The 25,990-nt window shown below is 43.6% G+C and overlaps 2 protein-coding genes across 2 annotated transcripts; one reads left to right on the top strand and one right to left on the bottom strand.

Moving 5' to 3' along the window:
* Positions 1 to 1,799: 1,799 nt before the first annotated feature.
* On the top strand, positions 1,800 to 13,899 carry foxk2a (forkhead box K2a). Its single transcript, XM_041962542.1, has 9 exons — positions 1,800 to 2,267; positions 3,599 to 3,793; positions 3,946 to 4,087; positions 4,486 to 4,632; positions 8,029 to 8,222; positions 8,344 to 8,546; positions 8,784 to 9,041; positions 9,130 to 9,327; positions 12,524 to 13,899. The coding sequence occupies exons 1-9, from the start codon at positions 1,972 to 1,974 to the stop codon at positions 12,745 to 12,747; spliced, it is 1,857 nt and encodes a 618-aa protein (XP_041818476.1). The 5' UTR covers positions 1,800 to 1,971; the 3' UTR covers positions 12,748 to 13,899.
* A 1,917-nt stretch (positions 13,900 to 15,816) lies between these two features.
* Positions 15,817 to 25,850, bottom strand: wdr45b (WD repeat domain 45B). Its single transcript, XM_041962495.1, has 10 exons — positions 25,677 to 25,850; positions 24,483 to 24,557; positions 23,055 to 23,156; positions 22,385 to 22,472; positions 21,877 to 21,971; positions 21,109 to 21,299; positions 20,884 to 20,969; positions 20,360 to 20,461; positions 20,063 to 20,184; positions 15,817 to 18,091 (listed from the first exon to the last, which is right to left on the bottom strand). Exons 1-10 carry the CDS (start codon positions 25,741 to 25,743, stop codon positions 17,985 to 17,987), a joined length of 1,035 nt encoding a protein of 344 aa, XP_041818429.1. The 5' UTR covers positions 25,744 to 25,850; the 3' UTR covers positions 15,817 to 17,984.
* Positions 25,851 to 25,990: the final 140 nt, after the last annotated feature.

The following is a 25,990-nucleotide window of genomic DNA, read 5'->3' on the forward strand; positions in this document are numbered from 1 at the left end:
TCAGAGCAGCGGGAGCATGTGGCACCGGAGCTCTGTGAGCGTCACAATCTGCCTCTACGGCAGTGTCTGCACAGCCTGAGTGGCTTTAAATCCATCATTTGACACGACCTCCATAGGCTACATGTACGCCGAGCTCGCAGCGTGGTGGCGGCTGTACTACAGTTAGTAAACTAACCCGCTGCACGGAAACTCTGGCTGCGTGATCCCTGCACGGAACCGGATCCAAGCAGTAGAAACAGTGGATCATACAACACGATCGTTACTGGCTCAGTTACAGAGTAGTTGTTTACAGTACATCTGCTTTAATATTATAAGATATTTGTCAAATTATTTAGCATAATATATTTTGATTAATACAAATCGTGTGTGTGTCTTTAACCATCCCGTGCTGCTTCTGGATGCAATTTACAGTACAGGTTTAACTGGGAAATAATTTGACAAAAAAAAAAAAAAAAAGATTCACAAATCAAGCTTCACTTACTTACATTTTTCAGCGTTTTCAAACACATCTCATGTTTTTTTTTTTAAGTTTGCACCGTTGGGTATAGCTCAGTTATCATCACATGACCCATCGAACTTCAGTCAAGAATAAACTTTCATGCTCTACTCAGAGCTCAGAGGTGAATTTATAAGATGCTGAAAATCATTTCATGCATGATTAATCCAAATATGGGTACATGTGGTCTCTGGACATGTGGACTTTTGCACACGATCATTTTATATGACTGTTAGTTTAGTTCAGTTTGTAAATTAAATTTATACGTATATCAGGGGCCATGTGCAAAATAGGTTCATCTCAAAAAAGGGAAAAGATGCTTTGTACCAGATTTAGCTACCAGTTAATATCCATCAGTGATATGAGAGTAGACAGTGAACAATGACACTGGCTCTTTCATTGCTACTCACATAACATCAGAGGATGCTAATCGGAGTATATACTTTCATCATTTTTGCTAATTTTTTGAAGAATGAACAGCATTCTACTGAAAGATGTTCCTTGTTTTGCTCTTTAACACATGGCTCCAAAGACTCCCACAGGTGTTCACTTGGGCTGAGATGGTGACAGTGAAGGCCACAGCATGGGATTCACATCATTTTCATACTCATCAAACCATGAGACCTTAAACTCTGCATCTGTTATGATTCTCCGCTCATTAATTCAGGTTTTTCCTTGAATATGTCGCCCCCACTGTATTGACTTTGCCTCGTAAACAGTTTTTTTGTTTAACCAGGTCTGAAAGTGGATTTGAAGAGTCCAGAGGGATCTGTAAAGTGGCTTCCAGGAGGATGGGCTTCCTTTTAGTATGAATTATTAGTAGTCATTCAAAAGCAAAGAATAAAATCATAGCACTATTCAAAGAAAAGTGACCAACAAGAATACTGTATGTCCCATTTGAGTCACTCAGAAAAAAATCAAATGCAAACTTTTATTTACACCGAGTTGAATGTGCATCATCAAAGTTGTTTCCAGGGAGTCGTGGACAGAGTAGGGCCATTTACAGAATAATTAGACCCCATGTTCTTCCTCTGGTTTCTCTGTACATCAGAATCCCCTCCTTGAAATCGCTGCGCCGCATTTTTCAGCTCTCCATCTATCTGCGTGTCAGCCTGCACTGCAACCGAGCTCTATTTTCGACGGCTATTTTTATTATTATTGTCATTGGTAAACACCACACATCTGCCTACTCAGATCAGCTTCTTATTGGTTGAACGGATTGTCTATCGCAGAGCTTCCGTCCGTTTGGCTGCATTTGATTGGCCCGTTCCCCTCTTTTTTCCTCTTCTTCGCGGCGGTGGGTCGGAGCCGCTGTGTCCCCGGTCTGGCACGTTCCTAGCCAAATTCTCCACGGTGTAAAATTGGATCCCCCCTTTTTCACAAAACTAAAAAATATCCCCTCTTCAATTCCCTGCAACCGCTTCTACGTTTCCGCCTAAGACACATCTCCAAATCTCCACCAGATACCTCTGAAGATGGCGGTGGTAAGCGGGATGTCGGGGTCGGCTGTAGCCCGGCTTGAGGGCCGAGAATTCGAGTATCTGATGAAGAAAAGGTCGGTCACCATCGGCCGGAACTCCTCGCAGGGTTCGGTGGATGTCAGCATGGGACACTCCAGCTTCATCTCCCGGCGACACCTCGAAATATTTACCGCGGGAGAAGATGGCACTGGCACGGGGGAATTCTATCTCCGATGCCTCGGAAAAAACGGGGTGTTTGTTGATGGGGTGTTCCAGAGAAGAGGGGCTCCACCTCTCCAGCTTCCACGAATGTAAGACTGTTACTGCCATTTGGTTTGGACTAAAAAAAAAAAAAATCTGCATATTTATACGTGCATGTGTTGTTATTGTTTTGTTGTCCTGCAGCGATGTTGCACGTGCTGTCTCGAGCAACACCAAGTCTGATACGTGCTGCTCGCTTGTGTGGCGATAACGTCACACGAAATCTCCATGTGAATTATGCATTTCATGCCGTTGCTCAGTGCCAAATACAAGGACACACTGAATATGGATCGTGACCTAATGTTAGTCGTTGCTGGTTAATTCGGCATACATATAGTTCACCAAGCAGAAGTCAGTGAGACGTCATTCTTCAGCTAAGAATTAGTGCACTGTCTACTATTCATTCACCCTTGTGTATTATGTGGAAGCAAAGTTAGTTGTATTTATTTTTACCTACCTGGTGTGTTTCATACGCACCGAATTCCAGAGCGGTCCCTATAAATTCAAAATTGTCTTTATAACATGTTCTCAAACGTTTGTATTTACTGGTGGCAAAGGAAGAAACATTAAAATGGCCGAATTGTAATGGAGTCTGGTTTGAGTTGTCAAAACCAGAGAACTTCTTGTGTCACTCAACCGCTGCTGTCCCACCTAACATGCTAGTAGCACAGGCTAACAGGTGTGCTTTTATATGAAATGTTGCTGACCTGCAGCACAGGTATATTTTCTTTACATGTAGAGTGGTGATGAATTGATGTTATATACTTGGTACAACACCATTTTTCGTGTGGCATAGCGTTACAACTGCAAGTACGAACTACTGCTGCAGTTAATGTGATCTGGCTCAGTGTCAACCTGGCTTCATGTTCTCTGTCAGCATGTTTACAGTGCTGAGCTTGTTTATCAGCCGTATCCTCTTTCAGTTGTAATCCCCCAAATACTCCTATTGAAGTGTTGTTGTGGTATCGTAACTAGCAGCTCACATTTAATCTTCATTAATGTTTAGAAAAGAAATGTCAATAATGTCACCATGCCATAGTAATAATTCATTTTAAGCTGTCAGCCACTGGTCCAAATATACCCCCTTAATAATAAATTTGACATGTTAGATATGATGTGTTACATAATGGCCATGGTGGACGTCCATATTTAAACTGTGTGAGGCTGAATCTCAGTGCTCCTTTCTTGGCTTTAGTTAGACCTCCTTGTCCTGCTTGTTGCCAGGCAGGAGGCTTGCCTGTACAATGTAATAGGCATTGTGTTTCCCATTTATTTCGTTGATATTGAGATGTAGACAAGTACACAGGCTAATTCAAATGGAAATGTAGTGACATTTAACACACACTTTGTTTGTTTGTTTGTTTGTTTGTTTTGTTCTCAGGTGTTGTTTCCGGTTCCCCAGCACCAGTATAAAGATCACGTTCACAGCCCTGTCCAATGACAAGAAGGAGCCAAGGAACGTGCCCGAATCACCGGTTAAGCCCGTCCAACCCCAAATTTCCCCTCTGACCATCAACATTCCTGACAACATCGCCCACCTCATGAGCCCACTGCCTTCACCTACTGGCACCATCAGGTGAGAGCGGGTTTATTTGAGTTTTGTGCAATGCTCAAAACAGCGTATTTAAGTGTACGTTGATACTGTTGTCTGAATGTTGTAATTGAAGGGTCTGGGCAGTGTGTCTAGGTGAAATGATCAGAATCACATATTTTTTATCAATATCACAGTGCAGCAAACTCCTGTCCATCAAGTCCACGGGGGGCAGGACTGTCCAGCTACAGGACAGGCCGTGTTTTGGCCTCTGACCTAATAGGAGACAACTCCCAATCAGAAAACGACAAAGAAGCCTCAGGTGAAGACAGCCCAAAGGTGAGAGTGGGGGCAGGCCGCAGCACAGAACCGAGCAATGGAAATGTGGATGAGTACTGTCAGCGTGTCTGCTTTATTTTAAAATGGATTTAAAGTCAATATCTCAAACAAGAGAGTGCACGATGAAGGCGGCAGACTTCAGAGAAGCTCTGTGCACTCCTATTGGTGCCTGAGCACTGTGAACATCCCTGGTTACTCATTGAAGTCTAAAAATTGCCCAATGCTCACAACAACATAGACTTTGGAGTAGAGAACCTGGTTGAACTTTGCTGGGTCTGTGTGTATTCATGCCATGCACATGAACAAACTAGAGAGAGAAAATGCATAACTTGAGCTTGCTTTGTATTTCATTAACTAGACAAATGTCCTCACGAATTAAACTGTCTTATTTTCCACAGGATGACTCCAAACCTCCGTATTCATATGCACAACTAATAGTCCAAGCTATCACCATGGCGCCGGATAAGCAGCTAACACTGAATGGAATATACACCCACATCACCAAGAACTACCCCTACTACAGAACAGCTGATAAAGGATGGCAGGTCAGAGTCTTCGCTTTTTGATAACATTGTTTATACAACCCTGATTCCAAAAAAGTTGGGATTCTGTGTAAAACATAAATACAGCTGAATGTGACATGTACTAATTGAGTTGTTTTTATCCACGTTTCGCACAGCGTCCTGACTTTTTTTTGCATCTGGGTTGTACTTGCAGTATGTCTAGTTCAGCCATGTCCAAACTATTCCATAAAGGGCCGTGTGGCTGCAGCTTTTCGTTCCAACCAAGGAGGAGCACACCAGGCTGGACTCATTTAATCAGCTGATCTCACTTTTCAGCTGATAACTAAGGGATCCCTTGATGTTGATTGGTTGGCCTGGTGTGCTCCTCCTTGGTTGGAACGAAAACCTGCAGCCACACGGCCCTTTATGGAATAGTTTGGACATGCCTGGTCTAGTTGAATGGTAATGCATACAGAATTCAGCTGTTCTCTCAAGCCGGACAGCAGGAGCAGTCATCACTGCAGCCATGTCACTGTAAATGGTCAAATTCAGAATGCAGAAACTAGTGTGATAGTGCAGAAATGATTGCAGGCATTGGATGAATTTGAAGATGTCACTGCAGGCTCCAAGAAATTGAGACAAGACAAACGTATTCATCTATCTGTTGATAATCAGTAACGGTTCAGCACTGCAGAGCAGAGTCTTTGCTGACACTGACAACCAGTGTGACAGCTGTCTCATGAGCTGGTCTAACATGTGTTGAGTAGACCCGCCTCATGAAACTGTCATCAGAATGACAGTAACTAGCGGGGCCCCGTGGCTGCTCGTCATAAAATCTCATCTTCAGCTACTGCTGGTCTTCAAAGATGTGTCCAACATCCAGACTACATACCAATTCTCATCAGGTTCTTACTGTTTACTTTAGTTCACACTGGAAAAAAGAAAAAAAAAATGTAAGAATACTGAAAACTGCAAAATTTTGAGTGCGCTCTTGATAGACAGTATTGTTCTGAAATGCAACGCACAAAGATGTGGAGGAGCTACTCACAGTTGGAACAAAAGCCATTTACACGCTGGATGGAAAAATATTCCTGCTGTGTTGCACCACTTCCAGCCTTGCTTGCTCTGTCCACCTGCATATACTGAACACTTTCAGTTTCCATTGGTCCTTGAAAGTCTTAAAATGTCTAAAATCCAATCATCTGAATTTTAGGTCTTAAAAATTGATTGAATTATGAAGTTAACGGTACTTTTACAAAGTTGCATTAACTTCAGTCTCACTTTTAAATGTATTTTTTGGAAAATTCATGCATGAAACTACAATTTAATTCCTCCGTGTGTTTGCACACCGTCAATGTACGTCCACTAAAAGTGTTTGTTTTTGCCACTGACAGGCTCAGATTTTTATTCAAAGTGTCTGACAACATTATGCACAGGATTCCTACAAAGATGCACTCTTGTTAAAGAGTAAGATCCATTTTGATAACCAGACTCCTTTCACAAAAACAAGAATTTTATCATCATAAAACATACTGCATTCAAACGTGACAACGACTAAATAAAACTCACCAAATCCTCCTTGAATTGTCTTTCCACTGTTCCAGCAATCATCACTAACTCTGGTTTGGTTGAAATAAACTCTTAAATCCCCCAATCGTTAGAGGAGCGAGAGAGGGGCCGGGCATCAGAGAAGCAGTGGGGGAAGCAGCAGAATATTTTCACACCTACATTTAAACATCGACATCTTAAATATGTCGGACTTCAATTTTTCCCGTAAGAAAAAAACAGTAATTACTGGACGTTAGAAATTTATTTTTTGACTTTTGTCCGTCATGCAGTGCTGCTTTTTTTCCCCACATTTGAATATTAATTCCCACAATCAAAAGTATGGATTTTCTCAACTGTTTGAATATAAATTGACAGCCCTACATGGAACCAGTAACCACTTATGCAAACTGTGTAGCCCGGTAAGAACTTATCGGAGCAGAACACACAACAAACTAATCTTTTCAATTTTTGCAGTGAAAGTCCCCAGACCAGGCAGGAAGCCTGATGCCTGATAGCCTAATGAGCCAAGGTAATGGGGGCTTAGCAGGAAAGAGCATCATGTCCAACGCTTTTAAAAAGCGTAAAATAAGACCAATTTGTAAAAATTCAAATTTAGCACAGGTCCATAGATGCAGTTGAAGTCATAAATTACCCTACACCTCAGCCAAAACAGTTTTAAGCAGCCACAAACACACATATTAAAGCAAAGAGAACTGCACAGTTGTACACACTGTGTACCACACATATGCCAAGTTGCTAGGCAATGCAGTTGATGTACTCATCCGCCTGAATGTCATTCTGTGAGCCTTATGCGCCACAAAATTGTCAACAACCTGCTCTGGCTTTAACTTCTTTGCTTAACCATTCTCACTTTATATTATAATCAGTCCCCTCTGCCTCTCTGTCCCACTGTAACCAGTCCTCTCTGCCTCTGTGTCCCACTATAACCAGTCCCCTCTGCCTCTGTGTCCCACTATAACCAGTCCCCTTTGCCCCTCTGCACCACTATACAGCATTTAGCCAAACCCCCTGTGCACCTGTCGGTCCCACAACATCTGGGGTGAGTTTTTTAGTGGATTATTGTGGGTTGTTGTGGCGCTCACTAACCGCTAGGCCCAGCCCGGGTGAGACTGCACCCCTCGCATCCCCCTGGCGTTCCGTCTCTGGAGCTCTGCCCTCCTGCAGGCACAGATACAGACACCAGAGCAGCTTCTTCTCTGCTGCAGCTGCTGATTTAACACCTCTCTTCAGCTCCATTCTCACACGGTTTATCACATCCCTCCCCTTCCAAAGAGAGATGTGGCTGTGCACGCCGATATGTGAGACGTAGCCCTCCCGGGGGAACTCCACTGACAGAACAGGAGGGGTTTTTTTTAAATGTCAGGTCCGACCACAGGGAGCTAGGGACAGTTACAGCTAAGAATGGGCAGCTTCTCTCATGGCCATCCACAATGATATGAATCGATTTGAAGAAACACGATGGCTGACGTGCAGACATGTCAATCATGGAAGTGACTTGGAAGGTTCATCCCTTAATTTTTTCACACATTAAAATCAAGACTATGCTCATATGCATCATGAATATTATTTTTTGTACATATATGCACACTTGTAAATGTCAGGTTGTGTTGTCTAACCCTTTTTCTTTATTCATCTCAAAGGAATATTTTTGTTTCAAGTATATTATTTCAGTATATAAACTTTATTAGGAACAATCTGTTTCCAATACAGCTGTTCTGCCATAAAGTCCTACTGCTCCTTCCACCAAACCAAAAACACCTTGTGCGACAACATGGGAACCTTATCGAACACTCACTGCACTCACCGTGTAACACCATTGTAGGTTGTTTGGTAACGCTCTATGTGTGTCTGTATTTATTGGTGTCTTAGAACTCGATCCGCCACAACCTGTCCCTGAACCGGTACTTCATCAAAGTGGCCCGCTCTCAGGAGGAGCCGGGCAAAGGCTCCTTCTGGAGGATCGACCCCGCCTCTGAGGGCAAGCTGATAGAACAAGCCTTCAGGAAGCGCCGGCCCAGGGGAGTGCCCTGCTTCAGGACCCCTGTGGGACCTCTCTCCTCCAGGTAAAGTACACTTTAATCTCGACATGAGTTTGTTTAATTCAGAGCGGTGTTGTCAATGTCAGTACTAACACAGTGTCTGTGCGATGTATGTCAATCAACCCTGTTTCCTTTCCTGTCCCAGGAGCGCTCCAGCTTCTCCCAACCACACAGGGGCACTGTCTGCCCACTCTAGTGGGGTCCAGACCCCAGACAGCCTGTCCAGAGAGGGGTCCCCAGTCCCCATGGAGCCAGAGCCTGCCGCGCCTCCAGCCCCCACCCAAACCACTGCAGTCCAGCCCAAACTCGCTGTCATCCAAGAGGCCCGCTTTGCACAGAACTCCCCTGGTAAACAAAAGTTCTCTTGTCCCTCTCACTGAACCGTTTCATACATGTTGGTCAAAGGGATGACGTGGCAGTGTGCAAACAAAGTGAAGTTTTTGGGGACTCTTTGTGTTCAACTCTCAGAGGTTAACATGGTTAAAAAAAATTAAAAACCTTTCTTTATGTGTGCGCATGTCTGTTTTTACAGTACTGAATGATAGTAGAGTTTGTCAGTTAACCTGCAGCTCCGCCCTCTGATAGGCTCCCCCCTCAACAACCAGCCAGTATTGATCACCGTGCAGCGCCAGATGCCTCAAACGACCATGAAGCCTGTGACCTACGCCATGGCGACGCCAGCCATAGTAACGACAACAGGTAGCTCCGCCCCCGTCATGCAGACCGTGCACGTCGTCCACCAGATCCCAGCTGTCACTATGGCAACTGTCGCCGGACAGCCCACTGCGGCAGTGAGCACAGAACCTCAGGAGAACGGAGGTGGAGAGCACCAAGAGATCAAAGGTGAGACCGGTGCAGCTCTTCATGAATTGTTCCGAGGTGATTGTGTGTACGGACTGAGTTTGAAATGAGTTTTTCTCCCTGTGTGCAGTCAAAGTGGAGCCGGTCCCATCCATCACAGCCTCGTCTATAGGTGGAGTCAGTCGCATCATGCAGAGCTCTCAGGCTGCTCCTCTGACAACAGTTACCATCGTGCAACAAGCCCCGCTCGGCCAGCACCAGCTCCCAATAAAGGCCATCACACAAAACGGGACCCATCTGGTCCCGATCGGTACTGCTGCTAGCACAGGTGACGCACACACGCGCACACACACACACACACACACACACAGTAACTCTGAATAATTGTGTGTTCAGACCAAAGTGAAGCACATTTTCGCTTTGTGATGCTCGCCTTAGCTTGACCATGAGACCATTTGTGTTTATTGCGATCAACGATCAACCTGTTTGTTTATTTGCACAAAACAACCACAACACCTGTACATTAGCTGTAAGCTAGCAAGCTTCGGCCGGCACCCGCTGTGTCTGAGCGTGTGTGTGCTTGTGTTCAGTTCAGCCTCTGACTGACCTCAGCACGTGCCAGAGACACCAGTTCTTCCTGTTTCCCTCCAGCCCCTCTTCTTTTTCCTCTCCTCTCTGTACATTTATCAAGTGTGTAGAGTATATTTCCCTCCAGTCAGCAGTCAGCGTGGACAGAATCCGGTGTGACTCTGGGTGTTTATTCTTGCAGAATCTGCCCCCCGGCCGTCTTCTCCAAAGCCCAGCGATCTGCACAAATCTTTCGCTCAAGTTGAATATTTGCAACTTCCGAATCATCACTCCTGTTGCCCAGCGCAACTAGGTCCGAATTCATGTCTATTAGCATCTTGGTATTGACTCTGTAAATAATAGCGTGGTGCAAAAAATTAGCTTTGGTCAGAACACACAAAACTCTTTCCTGAGGGCCTCTGCTCTCACAGCAGCCACCTCTGTGACCGAGCACTTTGTTTCAACATCACCAAGACTCTAAGAACTTGAACACTGCGTCTCATTTCCAAAGACAGACAGTCTTGTTTTCTTTGCTGTTCCTCTTAGACAGCAATATGGATCGCCCTGTTTTCATACCAGAGCTAATCGCTCCCTTTGCACTGGCAGCTGCAGTGTGTGTGTGTGTGTGTGTGTTCTACCATGTAGACTCGCAGCCTGTTGTGACTGGATTGACGGTCTGTAGCCTGTAGTCATTGCACCACATTTATATGTAGCAGCACCTGGCAGACACAACACTTAAGATCATTTAGAAATCTGAGTGGGTGGGTCTGCCCCATGTTTGTAATTTAACAGTTTTGTGTTGCTGTAACTTGATATGTTGCAGTTTAACTAAGTTTCCATCAGTTAACCTCACCCAAATGAACTTAAATAGTAACTACCCCCGCAAACACTGCTTGGATTTTCTCTCTCCCAGCGTGTTTAAAACTTATAGCAGAGGAGTGAGAGGCAGCAACTTCAGGAGTCGTGGCCTTGTGGCCATGCAGCATACGGTGTGGGGGGGTCAGGGGACACGGGGGAGGCTGACTGACCACCTCTCAGTGTAGCTTGGCCTGAGACATAGAGCTGGTCACAGCTAAGAGAGGCTCTCCGCTGTGTGCATCTGCAGGAGAGTATCAGTAAAAATCCCTCGCCCTGCCGTTTATCATCGCTAGCGTTAGCGTTTGTCAGCCCCAAACATCTCTGAATATAGAACAGTTACCGGCGGACCCCTGTGTTGTGTTAACGACACCAAAGAGGATTAAATCTCACTCATGTACACTGTTGTTTTTCCGCCAGCGCCGATCAGTCTTGCTAACGCTAATGCTACCAGCAGCCACTGTATGTGTGAGAGCGGTTAGCCAGCGTTCTGCTTTTACACTTGGTGTAGCAGCTGTTACCACAGTCGGGGGGCGCCAACATACGTAATAAACTTCAGAGTCTAACCTGTGACATCACGGTTAGGGAGGGGTCAGAGAATTTCACGGAAGTGAGCTTTCAAATTCACGTACAAGCTCATTTTGGGTTTTTTTACACAGAATCTGAATTCTTCTGAAAAATCCACCAGTGTTTACATCACATGTCAAGAAGCTATGATTCACACTGAAGACGGTGCCTCACAAAGCGACGTTTGGTCCTATTATCACAAGTCCACTGGAGTTCACATCCTGTGTTGAATGACTAACAACATTTATTTTCATTGTTGCTTGATTATTTTCTCGTTTGATCATTTCGTGCATGAAATATGGTGAAAGGACCCCGCACGCTGTCGATGTCTTGAGCTCACTTTATTTACGATGTTTTGGTGCTCAGATGTTAATTTAAGACATTTTATCTATAAGTGTAGTGTGTAGTGTAGATAAGGTGGGGGTGTGGCCAGCTAGAGTCTCTCTTTGGGACCATGTGGCCTGTTCAGGTGAGTTTGTGTTGTAAGATACAGAGTTGGCTTGTTTTGTTTTTTTTTTTGGTTGTTTTCCTTTTTGTTTGTTTCTTGAAGGAAATGTACAAGAGGCTGTTAAATCTAGTCTGCGGTTTAGGCCTCCACCTTCAGCACCCTCTAAACTTTCTACCCCCTACCCGAACAAGGGTCTGTATCCAATCCCTACTTTCATCTTTTGACTCTACCTCTTTATTTTCTACCCCCTACCCGAACCGTTTGCATCCCCACACCCCGCTTTTATTGGTGCAGTTGGTGAGAGGCAGGGGTGGATGATGGTAGTGCGGCAATCGGCAGTTACATGTGGCATCTAGGCCTGTGGTAGCATTGTAGCAGCTAACAATAGCTAAAGCGGTGGTAGTATGATACTATCTCAGGAGTTAGCATTGGCATCTAGCTTAACAGTCTAGGTGAATCTAGCTGTATTGTCTTCTTCTGTTCTTCTTAGCAGTTAGTGGTTAGCACTTAGCATTAGCTAAATGGTAGCATCGGTACTGTATTGTCTTCTTCTGTTCTTCTTAGCAGTTAGCATTAGCTAAATGGTAGCATAGGTACTGGTCACTACCTGGAGCATCTCTGGGTCAGTTGAACGTGGCAGTGCTGTTTGGATTGTGTAGGAGCAGTGTGAACTGGCACTGGGGGGGTGGTGACTCTGGGATGCCGGAGTTCACCGCCTAGCCTCCTGGAGGTGTCGTGGGACACCGTTGAAGGGAGGTATCCACCTGATGACCCCCAGAGACGTGTTAGGAATCACTGCTCTTTGGCATGTATAGAGGCAGATTAGGGCTCCAAGGTTCTTCACTGAGAATGAATCCTCTTTTTGAGCACAAGTATTTTGTGTTTAAATTAACTAAGACGTTCAAGTGATCTGTGAGAACTTTGTAGCAATTATCTATCAAATGTAACAATATCATGAAAATGGCCATTTTAGTGAGTTACTGAGTTTTCTTTCATACATTAATAAGAAAAGCAACATTTGACGTTTTTTTCAGCCTCTGTACTAGTGGCTCTGTCTTTTTAATAAACCCTCTCTTCTCCCCACCAGCCGTTGCAAACCCTCTTCACCTCCTGGCGGCCCACGCCTCTGCCTCGGCGTCCCTCCCCACCAAGAGGCAGAACGGAGAAGTGCAAGACCAACCCGAAACAAAGAGGGTGAAAACGGAGGAAGAGGAGGGCGGAGCAGCAGCTGCCAACAACGGCGCCACCAACAACGGCACCACGGACAGAGCCGGAGAAGGAGGGGTCAGTGAACAGATCGGCGACAAGTAGCCTCCCCCCCGATCTGCATCCTGACCCCTGTTCTCCTCTACGTATTGAGCCTCACCCCTCCCTCACTCTCACCCCTCCATCCTACCTGGTTCTCATCTACTCCAAGGTGCCAAAAAAAAAAAGAAGAGATGCGGAAACACCTGCAGGACTACAGAATGTTCAAAAACCTCCTCCTCAACCCCCCAGTCCTCTTCCATATATTTAAGACCACGAAATACGATGCAAAAACTAAAGACCAAATTGAAAATGGGGTCAAAGAGTTGCTGATGACTGTGAATCCCTGAAGTTCGAGACCCAGATGGCAAGAAGAAGCACAGGAAGAAAAACAGCTTTCAGAATCCAGATTTCCAGATCACAAATGACTTAACGGACAAGCGAGGGGTCCTGAAACTCCCCAAAGACAGAAAGGAGCCTCATCCTGGTAGCATTACAGACAAGCGCTTAACTGTGTCGGATAGAAAAAGCAACCAAGTGAAATCACCAGTAGTGTATTCCGCAAAGGGAAGTGTGTGTATGTACGTGTGGACATTCCCATCTTCGGCAGCTAGCCTCCATGTCGACCTACCTAACCCAGTCGTGAGTAGATATGCAGTATTCTGTTGTACAAGTGTATCTTTGGATCTTTTTTGAGTGTTTCTCCGTTTCCCAAGGCACAGATACTATCTAGTAATAATTAAGATAACTAAAAGCTATACTAAGTGGGGTCTTTAAGAACATTTAAACATCACAACACATTTTGGGAATCCCTTTTTCTTTTTTTGTTGTTTTTGTATGTGGACTCTGTTCAGTGAAACGAATGTAGTCTCCCTTTTTTTTTCCTACTGAGAAAACACTATCTATGGAGGGGGTGTTCTCTTTTCTGCTCATTCATGCAAAGGAAATTTCTTTATCACTGTACATCGACAGATTTTTTCATATTTTACAAATATCATATGAGATAAAAAGTATATTCCCATGCGTATTTGACCATATGCTTCATCGAGCTTGCATGTTACGGATCTAGAGACAATGTACTTGAGCAGATTATCTGAATATGGAACTGAAGAAAACTTAGACTGAATCTACGCTATATGATTCTGACCAGTGCTGCACTTAACCTTCTTAGTTGTTTTTGTTTTCCTTTTGTATTTTCATTTGCTCTGTCCCCCCCCCCCCCCCCCCCCCCCCCCCCCCCCCTTGTCATCACGGGCTGTGTTTGTTACCTTTGTGTTGAAGTTGGCAGTCTCTTTGCTTGATTATTTTATTCTGTTCAGGCTACTAAACAGTCTATTCAGATTGTATTCTATGTTACACGAGGAAAAACAAGTGATAGGTGTTTGTTCTGCTTCAGTGGGTAAATGCTTTTTTTATAAATTTATTTAAAACACATAACCTCTTAGTTTGTATTTCTTTGAGTAAAAGCCTCGTCCGCTGGGCAAATGCAAAGTCAAAATCTGTCTGCGTGAAGAAGTCTTTCTTTTTCTTAGAGTGAGGGGAGACGGTCTGACTTATTTGGAGTTAACATCTGGAACGGAGGGGTGGCGTGCTGTGTAGTTTTTCTAAATAGGAGCACGTCAGCATGCATTCCACACAGTTTGGTCAGGCTGTTAGAGGAAGTGTGTGTGCCACACTGTCAGCTTCCTTTAGAGACAAGAACAGCCTGACTCACCTTTTTCCAGTGTTGGAGCTGACCAGAGGAAGAGGAGGGCTGAATGTAAGGGTTCATACCAGGGATGCACCACTCCTGATACTGATAGACCTTTGTCACAGCAGGAAAAGCACAGACGTGACAAGTGACGCCGAACATTAAACGACTGGATTTCATTTAGATGAGCTGGGATTCGAACACGTTGGCTCATTGTCGTGGCTCACTGGGACACTTACTGGAACGGAGCCATAGCTGAGGAAGTTTGTTTGACCTGCTGTGAAAAAGCTCTGCTCCAATAGCTCAACTCAGATCTCTACCAGCGCTCTCTTTTTCCCAAACCTGTATGCCTCCCTGCGTAGAAGTCATTTTTATGGAAGGCAAAATGAGGCCATTGCTGCCTGCTGTGACTGAATGAAACTACATGGCCCATATCTGATCTGCCTTAGAAGGTTGGTAACAGTGTAGACACTGATCCAACACATCGGCCCAGTGCATCCCACCTTCATACAAAGTTTTGACTGTCTGCATTAAAAAAAAAAAAAATAATTCGGACATATTCATCATGTCAAGCCACACAAGGTCCCGGGAGATGAATTGGAAGTCAGTGGGATGCAGCCAGAGGAGGCTTTTCTCGCCTCCTTTCAAGTGCAGCCAATCAGAAGTGGTTTCAACACTTCTGTCTTCACAAGTGGTTGGACAACACATTGTACGAGGCGAGGTGTTTTACAGCATACTGATTCCTTAAACAAGGCGTCCTTTTAAACATGGCAACGAATCTGGGAAAACCAATTAGACATAAAACCAGGTAACTCATTACCTCACAGTGGGAGAGGTAATGAGTTAAAATAATGTCAAAACATTTGAGGACAGTCTTTGAGGAGATATCAGAAATGCCTCTTTTTACCTCAGCTGTTTGTTTGACAGCAGCTTGCAGAGTGCTGGTGCACCCGGACCCTAGTGACATGTGCAGGTACGTTTGCACGCTGTTTGATGCCTCGCCTGCGGACTGATGTTAGCTGTGCACTTTGGCTCCGTGAATGTTTGTTTGGTCATTCGTTCAGCAGGCTGAGGTGCAGGAGGACACGTGTGTTCATGCTTGTAAGTTAGATCAGACTTCAGCAGGAGAGCTAAGGTGGGTCGTTGGTCAAAGTCTGCTTCTAATGTTGTGCAGCAGGCTGTAGCAGCAGTGTGACCAACTTCTGTGCCTGTGATAGAACACTGATGCTACTGCTTTATGCAAGATTTGATTGGCTATATCGAAATAAGGTCATGAAAACCAATGTAAATTACTGATTGGCAGACAGAAGATGCCTTTTTGTGTCAGTTGGCCTGTCGAGATGCTCTAAAATGCTTCCAGGGGCAGAGTTTTGTGTGTACATCCTACACACTGGGCCTTTAAGCACAACAGTGAATGGCAGCTACAACAGAGTTTAACTGTAAAAGCAGATGTTACATTTTATTCACAAATTTAAATGCAGGTTTTACAATCATTCTGAGTGTGTCAGAAACAAAACTGGCTTTTCACTTTGTGCGGCGTCCCGACTGTGGTCAGTGACCGCCAAGCGCCGTGCGTGTCCAACAGTGACACCTGCAATCGTACAGTCGGATGCAGTAAGCAACACAAAAATGTGTTTTTGAAATGGATCGACAAAAAAATGCTGTCGATTAGCACGACAAATGAAAAAATGTTCCACTGTGGTGGATCCACGCTGGACAGATTTCCTGTTTATGGCCACGGGCGTCATAAAAGCACTTCAGAGTCCCTGATTTACATTAGCTGAATTGATCAATGCTGTTAGGGACACGGTGAAGCACATTACAGAGTTACGCTGACCCAAGACATAAACAGCACTCAAAGTTACAAGTGTCGTCAGGATTTAAACAAAAAGTGACCACACAGCTGTGGCTGTAGCCACACTGGCCGACGAAAAGTACATGGAGCAACCAATCATCCTCAAGAAGACTTCTGATTTAATCATATTGGGCTAATAATGTAGCAACATTAAGTGCAACCTTGAACTGTGTTCAAAATATTCATATTTTTACAGTTGATCTGGGTTGTTGAGTAGGAAAAAAAAAAAAATCACATCCAAAATTGATTGGGTTTTCGTGATTTTAGATGGAAACTGTGCGTGTGTGTTTGGCTCTGAACAACAAACATTCAACTTTCACAAACTGTTAAAGACATAGTTTGACATTTGGGGAAATACGCTTAATAACTTTATTACCGGGAGTCAGATGAGAAGATCAATACTACTCTTTGTGGTAAAGATGACGCTAAAGCTAGCAGCTGGTTAGCTTATCTTAGCATGAAGACTGGGAACACAGGGAGAGAGTTAGGCTGGCTCTGTCCAATCAACATGTTGTATCTGTAGTGTAAAAGCTCACGGTGGCGATAACACTTGACAGATCCCCGCCAGAAATTAATCCGACACATTACCCTCGAAAACCAAATGATATGACGTGTTAATTAGTGAGCTTCAGAAGTGCTGCTAGATGGATTTTATTGCCTCTGGAGAGCCAAGCTAGCTGTTTCCAGTGTTAATGCTAAGCTAACCAGCTGCTGGCTCTGGCTTCATATTTATCTTACAGACATGAGAGCGGTATCGACCTTAATCATCTAACTCTCGGCAACACAGCGAATTACCGCATTTCCCATAAAATGAAACTATTTCTTTAAGTTTTCTTGGTCAAATAGAAAAAAACACACACTCAACTTTCACAAGTTCTTAACAAAAAACAATCAGGGAAAACATATATTGCACAATGTATGAAAAAAAAAGGAAGAGTGAAGCAAAAATACATGTTCATTTTTTTCCTGCTACTACTCTGTACAGTTCTATATACTGTAGTTAAAGTTCAGTCTGGCGTGTTGTGTTTATACAGTGAATATAAGAAAATCTAGTAATACTAAGGTGACGCTTCACAATGCAAGATCAGAGCCTGCTCCAATGTTCCAGATGTCACCATGAACCTTAAAGTTGCTTCATTCTGATCCTGCTTTGCGAACACCTAATATGGTACATTGGTATATACACGAACACATACATATGACAACAGTAATATGTGCACACATACAGATTCTCTCCAGTCTCGAGGCACTCCCTATTGTTAGTTTAGGTGGTGTTAGTTGACAAAAATCTCAGTATTTTCAATCCGTCTAACTATCAGAATCATCTGTGTGATTAAAAATAGCCATCCTTTCGGAAATTCCTCGGAAGACGTCTTAAAAAGCGGCATGTTGTCCATTCAAAAAAATAACTTTCCCTCTTTTGTCTAGTGTTTGGTTTTGGGGGTTAAGTCGGCATCTGCGTCCCTCTCTCCAGAGACAATCCTCACAAGTCTGTGAGAGACAAAAGTCTGCATCCCCGTTGGTGCCTCCATGCGTTCATCTTTGCTGTGAGGGCTTCCCCCGAATCTGTGCTTCTCTTTCTCTGTCCTCCCTTAACCTGACGCTCTTTCGCAGAGTCTGTCAAGATAAGAAGTGCGACGAGGGACTTTCCTGCCGTCTCCAAAATGTGGAAAAAAAAAAAAAATAGAGAGAGAGAGAGCAAAAGACAGAAAAAAAACAGGCTGTGTAATAGTGATTCTCCGGGGAGGGGGTCAAAGGTCATATTTTCTCATCGGTCATCTCCAGGAACTGGGCGTACACATCTCTGGAACACTCCCCTTTCTGGTTGAACAGGAACTTGTAGTAGCTGCCGTCAGCACAGATGGCTGCACGATGGAGGGGGGAGAACACACTCAGTCAGCAAACTCAGGCCAGACACAGAACGCCCGACATTTCTCTTGTTATTTGACATTATAGTGCATGCTGCATAGGGAGCGATAAAAAGAAGTGAGTGGGTGGCATCGGGACCACCGACATTGACTGTGACCGTCAGATTCCTCATCTCTTCCCTTTGGCCCCACTGTAACAAAAACACCATCCGCACTGTTGGATCACCAGCAGCTGAATGACACATTTGAGTGCTGATACACTTTTCCCTCGTTAAATTCTGTCTGAATTATTATGTGTAAGCAGAATATGAACAGTATCGATTTTAGCATCTGGGCTACGTGGCGCCCATTGATGCCACTGGCTGCAGAAACCGTCGTCTGCTGGGTTACAAATGCAGACATCATCTTCCTACATAGCTAGAAGCTAACTGGCTTGATCCATTAAAATAGCAACATAAAAATGGCGACAGTCATGAAATGCATTAACGCAGTTTGACTTGGAGAACATATTTCAATATATTTCTTTGATCAATGCAATGATGCTCGCAACCGCCACCAAAAAGACGTTGGGATGGAGACATTAGATAGATGAACATCTGCTTTCTTGTCTTCCCCACCACTCAAATCGCTTTACAACACAAGCCAGCATTCACACACTTTCATGCACGGCCATCAGGAGCAATAACCATGCACATGCACACAGTTCGACGTGCAGACTGCAGGGTCCAGGGATCCAACCACTGACTTATTTACCTGATTAATGGACAGCTACTAACTTGCATGTTTGTCTACAACCTAGGTCTGTCACGATTAGGAATTTCTGGAGACAATTAATTGTCAGACAAATAATTAGGATTGAAGATTATATTGTCTATTTTTTTTTCCTGTATATTCTACTACCTTACCATGTATATTCATCTACCATAGTATAATTAGCTTTAACAATACACATGCTGTACTGTACACCTTAATGAATAAGAGAAATTAAAGACGTTTTGAACATCAAGAAATAGACAATCAAGACATCAAGAAATAGACAAAGATATACGTTCTGCCTGGTGGGTTGTAATGCTTATCAAAATTGTGCAGCATTTCTTTAAATGCTGGTTTTTCTACTGTATTGAACGGCTGCATTTCCTCATTACACTGTCTGTTAACAAGCGCCATCTTTCACTGTCCTGTTTATACTTGGAGTGTCGTCCGAAAGATTCGCCAAGAGCCAGTTGACGGGAGGAACCGACTGCTGTTGCACCGGCTCGTGAGGTTGTTCGAAGCTCGGCATATTACTGTGGATGGTGGATCTGTAGATGTTGTTTCAGATTCGTCGTGTTCGCGTTTTTAACTAGCACTTTTTTACGGCAATGTTTACAGATTGCTTCCTCCACGTTACTGGGCTCTCCTTTATCGTTTGCCTTAAAGCCAAAATGCATCCACAGCAGTGCCGTGGTACGTGGCTTTGAAACCAGTACCACCTCACCCTCCATGCTATTATGCTAGCCTCGCTAACCATCCGACCAAGACGAGAGAGAAGGGAGATCAGAGGGAAACAACACAGTGACAACACGACGTCGTCAAGATGCTGCTGCTGGCGCAGCACGATGATGTCGGACTCTGAGCTATTTTATACAACTTTGTGGATAAAATAAATAATTCACGGTAATCACGAATATAAAAAATAATCACGATTATGAAAAATAATCACGATTAACGATTATTGTAATAATTGTGACAGCCCTACTACAACCCTTATGGTTGTGTTTCTTGCCCCATCCACTTCTCAACAATGTTATTATTACTGATAGAAACCAGCTGCCAAGATAAGACCCTGGATGATCCTTTGAAATTCATACTACAGATATATTATTATGATAATGTCGGCCACCGCGAGTCCCGTGCGACGACCTCGGACTCTGGTCAGCGAGAGTGATGAGAAACCCTGAGAAGCTGCGTGCTCTGAACTGAACTCACCTATGACGGCATTGGGCTCTGTTCCGAAGGCACACACACAGGGGGAGCCTGAGGGGACCTGGAACTTGGAGAAGCTCCACTTGGAGCTGAAGTATTTGGGAAGAAAGCTGGCCGATGCCAAACTGCAGAGAGAAGGACACAATCAATCACAGCAGAGGGTTGGAAGGCACAGTCCAATTCACTTTACTTTTCAGATTTACCATAATCCAGATAGAGCTCTGGATTCATTGCTATGCAGTAGACAGATTTAATATCACTTGGATGGAAAACCACTAAAAGCCTTCAGCAGAGACCAACCTTGACTGTTTGTTCCTTTTGGGGTCCTCTGCGGCGAAGATGTGCACTGTGCCGTGGTCGCTGGACACACAGATGAGGGACGCATCCTGGTTGAAATTGATGCTGACGAAGGCAGAGCAGGTGGAAACGATGAGAACAAGAAAACGACAAGCTTTAGAGGGCTCAGTCACGTACTAATAAACCCACTCAGGTCAACACAGGGACACAAGATATAACATGATCTAGCAGCTGTCTTCTTGACACAGTGACACCGCTCACCTTTAGTATAATGGCCGAACTCACATTTCTACAACAACGACAGGATTACTACAGAGGGAGTATAGCTAGTCCTGTCATCCATAAACCCTGCTTTTGTCGATCTCAGACATGCTTGAATATGACCGTAAAACATGCAGCGCCACATTAACTTCCCATGAGGTCACCATGTGAAGACTTCCTGCAGTGACAGAGCGTCACCCAAACTCTCATCATGACTCGGATTTGAATGGGGGGGGGGGGGGGTAACCTTATAGCTCAGTGCTCACCAGTAAATGTTGGCCGTCTGAGAGCCCCGTCTGAGCTCCTGTATGAGCTGACCTGCAGATGTGTCGAAGATTCTGATGAGAGTCCCCTGTGGAAACACAACAAGGATTAGTCACGAGTCAGCAGCGATGCAAACAAACAGCACAACAACTGATGAAGACGTGTTCCAATATGTGTAATAAATATCTTTTTATTTTTTGGTCAATTCACTTCAGAGCATGGCTTACTTTCTCCGATGCAGTGGCTATTCTCGTGCCCTGCAGATTTAGAGCGATGCAGCACAGCGCCCCCTCATGGGCGGGGATGTCAACCGGGGGCTTCTCTGTGTTGGCCAGGTCCACTATCTGCACGTGGCCTGAGTGAGTCCCGGGGAACGCCAGCAGAGAGTTGTTGCTGTTGGGACACAGCACACACAGACCTGAGGAGAACGAGGGGAAAAGTTTGGTCACCGTGTAAAAGCTGGGCCATATTTATACTGACTCTTTTAACGGCTGCAGAATTGTTTGGAAATGTTGGGACAAAGTTTCACGACAAAATAAAATGATGTTGCGTGGGTGTAAAACATTCATCATCATGCAGTACAAGTTTGCTGCACATAACAAAGAGTCTGTGTGCTTCAAGAAGGCAGAATGAGTAGGATTTTCCAAAAAAAAAAAAAAAAACAATGTATAGACTCATACAGAACTAATTCCTCTCAGTCATCACTTATGACCAATTAGAGGTGCATGGTGGTGTCTGCAGAGACCTTGCCCTCTGCCTGTATTTTCTTATTTTGCATGTTTTTTTGGGATGTTTCTGGGCAACAAAGCGGGCAGTGGGTGTGTAGCTCCCAGCCAATAACTGTGCACAGGGTTTGGGGGGCGGGAATCGGGAGGGGGGGGGGCTAACTTTGAATGTTGTGTTTACAAACCACAACCAACTCATTCTGCTTTTAAGTGACTGTGTCGAGCAGAACAGGCTGATTTATAGAGAGAGTTTAAACACAGTGGACTGACCTTTGGGGTTGTAGCAGGTCTCAAACACATGCAGCTGATGGGGGTTGTGGGTAAAGGTGAAGACTTTGATCATCGAGTCCAGGACCACCACAATCCTAGGAACAAAGAAGAACAAACACACGGGCTAAAATTTAAACTGAATATCCTAAAATCTACTGAAATAGCATTTACAAGTGAAATACCAATCTGAGCAGAGGCCGCTCAACTGATAATGAGTGACAGAATCAATCCCAGAGATAACATACCATGCAAAGTACCTGTTTGGCTGCTTCATTACCGCAGCACTGCCATGTGATCAAGCTTAGACACATTTTTGAAGGATTGATGTATGCCTAGACAATATGGTTGTGCCAAAAGAGGAACCTCACATCTACTCACTGATGCATTACACAACACTGATTTTTTTAACCATCATAAATGATGAAATTAACGACATTAAGAAAGAACAGAAGCGGGTTTTAAAAGTTGCCTCTAAGTCATTTCAGCGTTTGGTGGGGGACGTTTTTACCTGTCACGCCGAAGCTTCACTGCTTTCACTTCTGTTGAGAACTCAATCTCAATAACTGTCTTCTTCTTTAAGTCATCCCAGATCATCACTAGAGTACAAACACACAAACAAACAAACAAAACAAAAATCACACATGAATAAAACGAGTGTGTGGCACTTCTCAGAGCTTTGTGCAAGACTCAGCAAGTTTAATACCGACTTTTTAAGGCCTTTTTTTGGTGAGAGGAGACACTAGCTGCGTGTGCAAAAAGCTACTTTAGAAAAGTAATGTTAACTTTATAATCCAACCAATTTTATGACAGTTTATTAACAGCACTGACAGTCTTTGCTGCATGTCTGATGCTGCTGACTGCAATGCCACACAAAGGGTTGAACAGCCTCCTGCAGCACAACCCACTGTCACAACAATCCAGTTATTAGTTCATAAGTGTATAAGGTCTCCCAAAGGACACATACATTATATAAGAAACATTACAATGCACGGCAGGCAAAAGAAAACATTTCAGACTTTTGTAAACTGAATTGAAGGCTTTTTGATACCTTCTATGGCCTTTTTGAGGCCTTTAGAAAACCTGCAGATACCTTGAAAGTGGAACTACAAGCCATCACTTTACAGAGCAGAGGCTGAGCTAAAAAAAAAATTCATTCCATCAACATTAATAAGACATACCTTTGTTGGTTGGGTACTTGGGTTTCTTTCCTCCTCCCACTAGTGCTAAATAGTTACACCTAAACAGCATCTCCACGTGGCCAACCCCACCCTCCAGGAACTCTGCAAGGCAACGTCATCAGTAGTGAACATCAAGTTGTTGTAAGAAAAGAATGCAGACCTCATCATCCCGACTTACTGTAAACTGCACACTGCTTCTAATCCTCACTGCTTACTCATCTCTAATGGCTCAGCTCTTCACAACAGACCACAATGACAAGAAATCCTCTGCATTCCTCGCAGCGAGACTGCCCCCACCCCCACCGCAATGTACAGCACACATGACATCAGCAGGACAGAGAACTGCTACGTGCTGTAAAGGCTGTCATCAAAGAACTGCACGTGGATTAGCACGGAATAAAAATGACGAAAGACCACTCTGGGTCCTGCGAAGAAGCTCTTGGTCAGCTCCTGGCCTACAACAGTTCGATCCAATGAGTTAGACAAATGACTCTGGAGCAGGTCATGTGCAAAGTCACACTTTCAGCCACGCTTGGAGGGAACTTCCTCTTATATCCCTCCATATTTAAGTAGTTGCAAATCTGCTGCAGTGCTTCGTTCCTGCAGCAGAATTAGCTGGTTTGACTTTTCTGCACTCAAAAGCTTAACAGCTTTAAACGAGGACAAATCAGGATTCCTCTGCTATTACAGCTTGAGATGGACATTTTTAAACAGTTTGTCTGTAATGTCAATCATCAATAAACAGCTCGTCAGTTAGATAATAAAATGCACAATCCATGTTTTTCCTACTTCTATATTTTTATTCAAACAACAGATGATTTTTGCAATACTACCCCAGTGAATTTAATATCTGTATTAGACATAAACATAAGCGAATTAAGGGGCTCAAACACTATAAAATAGTTATGCTACCACTCAAAATTCCTGTCCTTCTCCTTTCATTATTCAACAAATTGACAGACACATTTAAAATATTAAATGTAATAATTCAATGTGTTGATGTGTGTCCACATCATGTACTCTGAACATTCAGGTTCAGCTGTGCTTTAACATTCCATCAGTTCATACACGAAAAAGATTTAGCTGATTAACGTCACAATATCTTTGTGAATAGTGTATTTACTTTAAACTCATTATTTTATTTTTTACTAATAGCCGATACAGGACTACACATGAACTGACAGAAACTAGGTAACTAAAATTTCTATTTTGTTGTGATCTGCCTTTTAAAAGGCTTCTATGAATGGAGGTGTGACCGACAAATTCAGTTGATTAAAACATTTTATCTTTCAAACACTAATAATACTTTAAGTGTCAATATGTTGTGACCATGCATGCAGGTATATGCCCCCATTAACTAAATGTGCGACAAACTTGAAAAATGATTTTCCAATAATTGTACAGACTAAGATCTCTAGTGCTTGTTACCTTGTTTCTCCTTCTCCTTAAGAGGATCTGTGTTGTAGACACGAAATCCATTTTCCATTCCACAGGCAAAGCATCCTGGAGAGACACACAAAGATGAGACAGCTATCAGAAACTGACCACTAACTAAAAATCCTTTAAATCAGAAGTTGTTGTCATAATTATTTTTCAGATGGAATCACCCTATTGCCCCAAACATTTACAGTATTGACAACATATATTATAATGACACCGGGGAGCTAATTTCAGTTGGACCAACAGTTCTAACAGTGATAAAAGAGCAGTATATAAATACAAAGGTGGCACACAGCATGGGACACATAATAAACCTCTGGTGGATTTCACACAAAACTGGCACATCTTGCGTTAAAATATGACGACAGTGACGCAAAGGACCATAGCTAGTTCTTTAAGGGGTCATTTGAGGTCTTTGATCATTTTACCGTTACTTTACCGTTCATAATACATTAATTTTATCCTCAACAAAGGTGGATGGTACTGGTAATTTCATTAAACTATGACAGTTTCAAGTCGGATCACTTAGGAAGAGTACTATAACTTTACGGCCTGTGTAAACGTGAGTGGGTGGGGAGCGAAGACAAACAGTAAAATTTAACATTGTAATACAACAATGTACAATCTACAAAAAATAGCTTCACTTCTGAAAATTGGCGACCCAAAAAAGGACTGAAGGAGCAAAACAAGAGCCCAATAATGCGATAACTGTCAAATTTAGCTTAGCCAGCTGCTACCTAGCTAACGCTAATGGTTTCGCCGTTGTAGTAAGGCTCGTATAACAGTCGATGCTAATTCAGCGAACATTATCTTAACTACATACTGTTGTTATTTGAGTGAGAATTTGTCCCTAACGTAACAACCCTTGTCCTGTTGACCTAACATAAGATGGTTAGCTGGCAACAAAAAAGCTAAGGTAATGTTAGCGTTAGCTGGCTAGCTGAGGACGGTAGCCATTAACATTAACTAAAGGTTCGGAACTTTGATGTAATGCTTGGTAACGACGTACCAATATTATCGTTGGATAATTTCAAGCCTAGAAAATGTAAAGCTGCTGTTGTTATACAATGTTATGGTTGATTTATGTTCTGGGAGGACATTAGTTTAGCAATGTTAGCTTAGCATTCACGACGCTGCCAATTTCCATTTGGAAAAAAAAAAAATGACAACGCCGCCTCTTACCATGATCCTGGTTAAATCCAGCATAAAGGAGCCCATTGCCGTGAGGATTAGACGGTAGTAAATTCATTATTTGGACAGAACAACCGAATGCCAAATCACGTTTACAAGTTAATCCAAAAGCTGCTGCCTGAATAGCTACCCGGCTACCATCCCTCTGGAGTCTGCTGGGCAGAAAGAAGAAAACAAGTGAGGCTGGTTCCTGCTTGGAGAGAGCTGTCACCAGTCAAGATCAAAGAGAGTTTTTATTTATCTTTGCTTCCGTTTCTGACCAAATATTAAACACTAAAATAATTTCATTATTATCCTTATCAATG

This window comes from Chelmon rostratus, chromosome 21 (genome assembly GCF_017976325.1).
Source record: "Chelmon rostratus isolate fCheRos1 chromosome 21, fCheRos1.pri, whole genome shotgun sequence".
In the NCBI taxonomy this organism is placed as follows: Eukaryota; Metazoa; Chordata; class Actinopteri; order Chaetodontiformes; family Chaetodontidae; genus Chelmon; species Chelmon rostratus.